This window comes from Poecilia reticulata, chromosome 16 (assembly GCF_904066995.2).
Source record: "Poecilia reticulata chromosome 16, P_reticulata-male-v2, whole genome shotgun sequence".
Lineage (NCBI taxonomy): Eukaryota > Metazoa > Chordata > Actinopteri > Cyprinodontiformes > Poeciliidae > Poecilia > Poecilia reticulata.
The window spans coordinates 14,829,090-14,837,311 of NC_088845.1; the positions used below are offsets into that span (position 1 = coordinate 14,829,090).

The following is an 8,222-nucleotide window of genomic DNA, read 5'->3' on the forward strand; positions in this document are numbered from 1 at the left end:
TGCTTAATTCAACAATCCATTCACATAATGATGATGACATTGATAATTTACCAAAAGAATGGATATGGATGACTACACTTTTGCCACTTCAGGCTAATCAAGCCACAGTTCTCATAATTTGTGACAAAGCTCCAGGAGAAGAACATTAATAAAGAAGGCAGTCACGGGATGACACCTATATGACATTTAAACAAAAACATGCTGATGATCCTCTGGAACGGCTCATCTGAGTTTGTGTTCCCAAATGACTCGATTTCCCACAAAGCACCAGGAAGTCATGATGACGTATTCAGTCTGCGACCAGAACGTTTTCATACTGAAGCACTTCTCACAGGAGGACAGCAGCGATTAAACATTCAGCTTGTTCGCTTGAAACAGATTATTTTGGTTCATCGCGTCTTTTTGGTCACTAATTCGGGCCTATTTTGAGCCTAGAAGGTAAGTTATTATTATTATTTTTAAATAAACTCCGGGTGACGTTCTACAACGTTCACTGAAGCTAGCTGGCTAACAGAGTTACAGCCAGAACAAACACTGGTGCATTTCTGCAAACATCAAGGCTTGTCTCAGTGTTTATGGTATTTTTGTGTTTCTGTTGTGGTTCAGAGGGCTGGAAACGAAACTATGGCATTATCATTATCTAACATCTGTTTGGGGGAAATATCGAAATGGTATTTCTGTTCAAACGGACACTTTGTGTAATATGTATTACCAACTGGTTTAATATTTATTCATTCTTTCTTTTTTAACTTTTACCAACGTTTTAATATTTTTATGTGAGCGTGTGCAACGTTATTTCGTCCTGCATTGTTGTGTTGAATGAAGGGAATCTTTAATCTGTCTAAACTTTTGATGAGTTTAAAATTGACATTTGGTTTATTAATGGTGTGGATAATCGCTGAATAAAGTAATTTAGAATTGGGCAAAAAAATATTTCTCAGATCGCTTTCTCTCATTATTTTCTTAATGGTAAAACCATTTCATCTCTATAAATACATTCCTTAAAGAAACAATTTTTGTCATTTTAACATAATTACGATTTTAGCACACCCAACCTCTGCATGCAGGTTCTCACACAAACACTTTTTATGCTTGAGGCACATTTACATTTAATTGTTGAACTTGGTCCACTAAATGTGTAAGATTAGTATTTTAAAATCGGATTGAAAGAAAATATTTTTTCAATGGGACTGAAAGAATATTTTTAATTTTGTCTTTATGCTGTATATGTCGCTATTTTGATAAGATCCACTTTTAATCTTTTTCAAGCATCAATCAGATTTTATTTATGGGGGATTTTAATGCAGTTGAATATAATAATTAAGTGCTTTACATGAGTCAAAAACAAAGGAGCAAACAACAATCACTAAAAGTGCAAAACTAAGTTTAAAAAATGTAATTGAGAAATGTAAAAATATATAAAGCACTACACAAGGTGATTTAACTATAAGATTAAAAACTAAATTACACTTTATTGATGATGACCTTTTAAAATTGTGATTTTTTAAAACAACATTTAAGTGTTTTGGGTCCAATTAATAATAGAACCAAACAAAAAAAGTATAAATAAGAACAAATTATTGAAGACGCCAAGTTTACAATATGTGTTTTCATTCGATTTTGGTGACACTTTGAATAACACCTCAACTTCACTGAACAAATTATTTCCCATTAGGGAAGAGGTGACTAGGGCTGTTGTAAACGATTATTTTAGTAATCGAGTAATCTATAGATTTTTCTTACGATTAATCGAGTAATCGGATAAAAACAATTATGAAATAAAATATTGGTAAATCTTCCATAACACCAGTGTTACTATCAGATATCAACATCAGTCTATTTTTTCCACATTTGAGCTTCCCTACCAGTTACTTTTTTGTAGACCGGGGGAGCAAGACAGGATATTTACGGCTCCTCCGTTCAGAAACTCATCTACCAGCCATGTTCCGCCTCCCGGTTGTTCAGACCGGGATGATATAAGTTTATTGTGCGGTTCATTCGTAAAGCTGCTCTTACCCTGTAAGCATCGTGTTCAGTCTCTCCGCTCACCTGTATAAATCCTCCTCAGCTTCTTCCCGCCGTTCAACCAGCAGCTCCGGAGATGAAAAGGCTGCCGAACTCCCGGCATCGCGCCGGTCATTTTAAGGATGTTTATTGGTCCCACAAAAACGATGAAAACCCGGAATTATCACCAATCAGTAAAGTCCCCGCTGGCCGAACTTGAAGATTGGACGTTATGCCGCTAACACGTAGCTTCCGTCAACAACTCAGAGGCGGAAGTCAGAGCTCCGCGCAACGCAGATCATGTTCCGGCCGGAACACGGTGCGCTAAATGATTAAACATAAATTAACGAAGCTTCGAGGCAGGTCAATTTTCCTCGAGGAATTTTAATAATCGAGGTACTCGAATCACTCGAGGAATCGTTTCCTAGAGGTGACATCTCTTTATATATTCCCTTTTAAAACAAACTGCTACACAAACTGAAATCTGTTTTCTTTCATCTCTTTGTGATTCATGCTTCTCACTGAAATGCATCCCTTATTTCACCACCGCCTGTTGCTTCATAACGATTTCCTTTCAGATGTCTCTAGCTGACGAGCTCCTGGCTGATCTGGAGGAAGCCGGAGATGAGGGAGAGGATGGACTGTATCCAGAAGGAGAGGAGGGGGACAGCGATGGAGAGAGGAGTCAGGGAAGGATGGAGGGAGGGCTGGAAGACATTCCAGAGGAGATGGAGGTGGATTACAGTAAAGCTGAGAGCGTGGCGTCCATCGCTAAGCTGCGCAATAGCAAACAGGTATTTTTTACGGCTGTATATAAGGTAATATTTGGTGTAATCAAACCTGGTTGGGTTTATAATCATGTTGTGTCTTTTAAAAGTTTTCAGACATTATGGAGAAAATCTCAGAATATATCGGAAAGCAGCGCAAAAACTCAGATGGTGAGTGACGTATTTAAAACTCAAATGACTGCTAAAGTCTTACATTGTGTAATATTGTTAATGGTTATGAATAAGATCTTTTTGTGGATCTTTTTAGTTTCAGGTCCAGTTGAGGCCGATCCAGAATACAGGCTGATTGTAGCAGCCAATAATCTCACAGTGGAGATCGACAACGAGCTCAGTGAGTTTCTGCAAAACGAGAAATATTGTTTAAAAGTGTGAAGAAATGTGTGTCCCTTCTTAATCATCAGAGTTTTGTCTCGTGTTTTTTTTTTTTTTAGACATAATTCATAAATTCACTAGAGACAAATATTCCAAGAGGTTTCCAGAGCTCGAGTCTTTGGTGCCAGATTCTCTGGATTACATCCGCACAGTCAAGGTATGTCGGGATTAAAAAAAACAACACATTTTCATCTTGTACTTTTAAATAGGACAAGACTTTTCCTGTTTTATGTCAGTTAGGATGACAAAAATAGTTTCTATTTGCTAAACATCCGTGTTTTGTAATTCTCCACACTTCTTTTTTCAAATTGGTGAGTTTAAATATACGAAAAACTATCCCTTTAAACAATTTGGGAGTGCCAAGATGTCAAGACCTTAAAAGATTCCGACAGGCTAATCAACAAGATTTGAGTTAATCGGAGACTCGTCTATTGATTACCTTAAAGACTTTGCACAAAGCGACAAAAACCTTAAGTTTTGGGCACGTGACCTGATGAAACCAAACTTAAAAATATTTGACTTCAATAACCATTGTAGCATTTATTTTGGAGAACAAATGTCCTAGCTGCGCAGTACGGTGGCAGGAGGCTTCAGAAAATAAGACACATTATGCGGAAATATTGAAGCGACATGTAAAGGAGCAGCTACAACCGGAGCTGAGGACAGTAAAGTCGGTGTTTAGGAGTGGCTGTCACAAAGCCTTGATCCCAATACCAAAGAAAATTTGCGGTCGGAGCTGAAGAGCTGCAGCACGGCCTTCAAACCCGACCCAGTTAAACCAGTTCTGACAGGAGGAACGGGCCAGAATCCCGAAACATTTCACTCGAGTCGTACAGTTTAAAAGCAACATTACCAAATACAGAATAACTGTGTGTAAAGTTAAAGAAGTAGAAAAATTAAACTGACCACTCATGAAGGTGGCCTTGATAATCCTGTCTGACTTAACACAGGAAAACTTTTTGCCAGATTTAATGTCAGAAAGAGACAAAAGGGTTGCTGGGTTCTTTTTTTCCCCTGCATGGTGCATTTTAACTGCATTTCGTCTCCTGTTGTCTCTTTGAAGGAGCTGGGAAACAATCTGGAGAAATGTAAGAACAATGAGACGCTGCAGCAAATCCTGACCAATGCCACCATCATGGTGGTCAGCGTCACAGCTTCGACCACGCAGGGGTGAGCCTCTCATCTTTAACCATCTAAACCTACAGCTGCAGCTTCACAGCCTCTCAATATTTCCCCATTTAAAATGATGCTGTAAAAGAGCTCAGTTGATCTCTGTGTGCTTGCAGATCACTGCTGAGTGAGGATGAACTGAAGCAGCTCGAAGAGGCGTGCGACATGGCGCTGGAGCTGAACCAGTCCAAACACGGGATATACGAGTACGTGGAGTCCAGAATGTCCTTCATAGCCCCGAACCTGTCCATCATCGTGGGAGCGTCGACTGCTGCCAAGATCATGGGTGAGAGGGGGGGGGGAAAAAGCGCCAAACGGAACCAGAGCAAGCATTTCACGAACTCCCCCTTTATTTGTTGCTGATGTCTCTGTTTTCCTCGTCTCGGCTGCAGGAATCGCTGGCGGCCTCACTAACCTTTCGAAGATGCCGGCCTGTAACCTGATGCTGCTGGGGGCTCAGAGGAGAACGCTGTCCGGCTTCAGCAGCACGTCTCTGCTGCCGCACACAGGATTCATCTACCACTGTGACGTCGTGCAGTCGCTGCCGCCTGTAAGCCGGTCATGTCGATCCCATCCCCTCTGGACTGAAACTGTGTTCAATCTGTGTGTCACTTCCTCTTTCCGTTTTTAATTTGCAACAAAAAAATTAAAAAGTTATTTGGTTTCAGTTGCAAAAATCCCGATTACTTTGTACTTTTTTTCTTCATAATTTTAATTTTAGTCTCGGATCAAAAATACAAAATTGTTTTATAACAGAGTCAAAAAAACATTTTTTTAAAGTGTTAATTTTCACTTATACATTGATGTTTTTGTAGTTTTGATTTTATCCTCACATCAAAAATCAAACCTTTTACGAAACACCCGAACCATAATCTCCCCCCGTTAGTTGGTCTGACAAATAAACATGAAATAAGGTAAAATGTTTAGATATTTGAGTAGCACATTTTTACACTTTATAATGAAATTGTCAGAAAATAATACCAACTAGCATAAGTCAACGTTAGTCGCAAAGTTTAAAGAAAAGCTCACCTTCGTAAGGCACGAGGCGTGCGTCTTAAAACCTTTCTCCAGCTTACTTGCAGGACCCAGTTTGACTTTTACATGTCATTGCTCAAATTTATCTGACCCAGAAATTGTTCTGCTGGTAAAAATGAAAGAGTGCATTTTTACTCTTTTATTTTTATCAGGAACAATTTCTGCATTACCTAAAAAAAAAAATCTAAATCTAATTTGGCCTATTTTGCATTTTTGATCCAAGACTAAAATTGAAGATGTGTTTGTTCCCATACGATTCAAAAGCAGATAAAAACTACTGTGTGTTTTTATCTAGTTTGACAATTGAAAATGATCCACCGGTCCGATCGGCTAAACTTTCTGTTCTCCTTCCACTCAGGACCTGAGGAGGAAGGCGGCCCGTCTGGTGGCAGCGAAATGCACCCTGGCTTCACGAGTGGACAGTTTTCACGAGAGCTCAGATGGAAAGGTCCTAGAAACAATGATGCATTTTCGTTTTACAGTCACAATAAGAACAACTTAGATTGTGTTTATTTGAAACGTTTTTGTTTTTTTTTTTCCCTTCTTCTTCTACAGGTTGGCTATGATCTGAAAGAAGAGATCGAGAGGAAGTTTGATAAATGGCAGGAGCCGCCGCCGGTGAAGCAGGTCAAACCTCTGCCGGCGCCGCTGGACGGACAGAGGAAGAAGAGAGGAGGGAGAAGGTAGAGAATCTGTCAGGAAGGCCTGATTTTCAACCAATTTATCGGTTTTAGACATAAAAAGCCACGAAGCCCTAAAGTGAGCAACAGCTAGAATCATAATCCTGTGTTCCTCGAATCAATGAAAGAAAGAAAGAAGCTTCCTGAACGTTGGAAAACAAAGACGAGCATCTTGTATAACTCACACTTATATGTTTTAAATGCCAGCAGCTAAAAATAAGGCTCCCATTTCCAAGCTCACTGCTCTCCTTTCTTTCCCTGCAGGTATCGAAAGATGAAGGAGCGTCTCGGGCTGACGGAGATCAGGAAGCATGCCAACAGAATGACCTTTGCAGAGGTGCGTGTGTGACTTTTATTTGTTTCTTCTCGGCTCTGTTTTTAGATTTGTTGCGTTGTTTCGTAATCTCGCAGCAGCTTACATTGTGTCAAAACATTTCTCTTAGAGAATGTGGAAACAGTTTGTATAAAAGTAAAACTCCATGCCGAGTGTCTTGTTGCGTCAATGTGTCAAAACATTAAAAGGTGGAAAAGGAAGGTGGAAAAAAATAAATCTGCATCGTTTTCAACTATTTTACCTCACGTTGGTACATTTCTGCTAAAGTCAAAAGAGTTCAACATGCAGTCAGATAATATAGAAGTCACACTTTATAATCTCTATTTGACATGAAGCACTAAATCACTCTAAATAAAATGACTTCCTTAGTTTAACAATAAAGCTTTGGTAAAAATTAAAACAATCATTGTCAAGCCTGTTGCTGTTTTTTGTTTTGTTTTTTTTGTAATATTTGTAAAACAAAACAAATTGCACTCAAGTCAAAGTAGAAATTATTCAACAATAAAAAAGCATTTGATGTTTTGATCAGTTAATCAGTTAAACTTGAGTTTTTTGGATTTTCTTACCAATCATTTATATTGAAAAATTACATCACCAGGCAGTCGAAAATATAAAGTTGTGTTAAAATGTTCTTATTTTAAGGACCAAAATGAAAATAATTAATACAAATAACCTAATTACAAAGTCAGGGAAAAAAGAACTTTTTAAAAATCTGTTTCTTTAGAGATAAAAGTTATGAAGCTTTAAGAGAAACGCGACAGAGATGTGGTTTATTTGTTAAAACAAGTTTTGTACTTTGTTCAGTGAAGTTGCTCACAGTGGGTTGATCATCCAGACAATTTACTCAAGTGAAAGTAAAAAGATCAGCGTTGTAAAATTTCTCTTAAAAGTAACATTTTTTCCAAAATGTTACCCAAGTAAATCTAACTAGCTTCTACCCAACTCTGTTGCCTTTTAATTAACTCATGTGAAAAAGTTTCAAATGGTGAAAACTAGTTGAAGTTTTGTGGGTTAAATGCATTATTCAGCTTAGTCTGCAAAAAGACATGCATGTTTGTGTTTAGTTGAGATAAAATGCTTTTTTTTAATCTTTGCTCATTATTTATTATTTTGTCACTTTATGTGGTTTAATCAGTGACTCATCTCTGACTTTGTGTGGCAGATTGAAGATGATGCGTATCAGGAGGATCTGGGCTTCAGTCTGGGTCAGCTGGGAAAAAGCGGCAGCGGCAGAGTCAGACAGGCTCAGGTCAACGAGGCCACCAAGGCGAGGATCTCCAAATCCCTGCAGGTAAACGCTCGCTGCTCCTTTATTCTCCCAGCTCCGCTTGGTTTATGTTGTCCCTTATATCTCTGTGCGCCGTTTTATCGCCAACAGAGGACGCTGCAGAAGCAGAGCATGACGTATGGAGGAAAGTCCACAGTCAGAGATCGCTCGTCGGGAACCAGCTCCAGTGTGGCTTTTACTCCCCTTCAGGTGAGAAATGTGACTTTTGGTGAGTGGCTCGCTTTATCTTTTTTATTCTCCTTTTTCGGCTCACTCTGCTTTCTCCTGCAGGGCCTGGAGATTGTAAATCCTCAGGCTGCAGAGAAGAAGGTGGCTGAAGCCAACCAGAAATATTTCTCCAACATGGCAGAGTTCCTCAAAGTGAAAAAGGAATCAAAGATGTAGCCTGGTGCATTTGTCATTTTCTCATATGTGCTCCACCTTGTTTATTTTTATTTTTTACCATTGTAATAAAATGTTTAAAGTCTTGAGATTGGTTTAAAATAATGTGAACTGTAATGATTTGAATGTTCTATTTTTAAAAATGATCTTCATTGAAGAGTTTAACCCTA

General features: G+C 38.7%; 1 protein-coding gene across 1 annotated transcript; it reads left to right on the plus strand.

Moving 5' to 3' along the window:
* The first annotated feature begins 269 nt into the window (after positions 1 to 269).
* On the plus strand, positions 270 to 8,222 carry prpf31 (PRP31 pre-mRNA processing factor 31 homolog (yeast)). Its single transcript, XM_008431579.3, has 14 exons — positions 270 to 438; positions 2,583 to 2,798; positions 2,882 to 2,942; positions 3,040 to 3,123; positions 3,224 to 3,321; positions 4,228 to 4,334; positions 4,451 to 4,620; positions 4,727 to 4,884; positions 5,728 to 5,817; positions 5,925 to 6,052; positions 6,314 to 6,386; positions 7,546 to 7,674; positions 7,762 to 7,860; positions 7,942 to 8,222. The coding sequence occupies exons 2-14, from the start codon at positions 2,583 to 2,585 to the stop codon at positions 8,053 to 8,055; spliced, it is 1,527 nt and encodes a 508-aa protein (XP_008429801.1). The 5' UTR covers positions 270 to 438; the 3' UTR covers positions 8,056 to 8,222.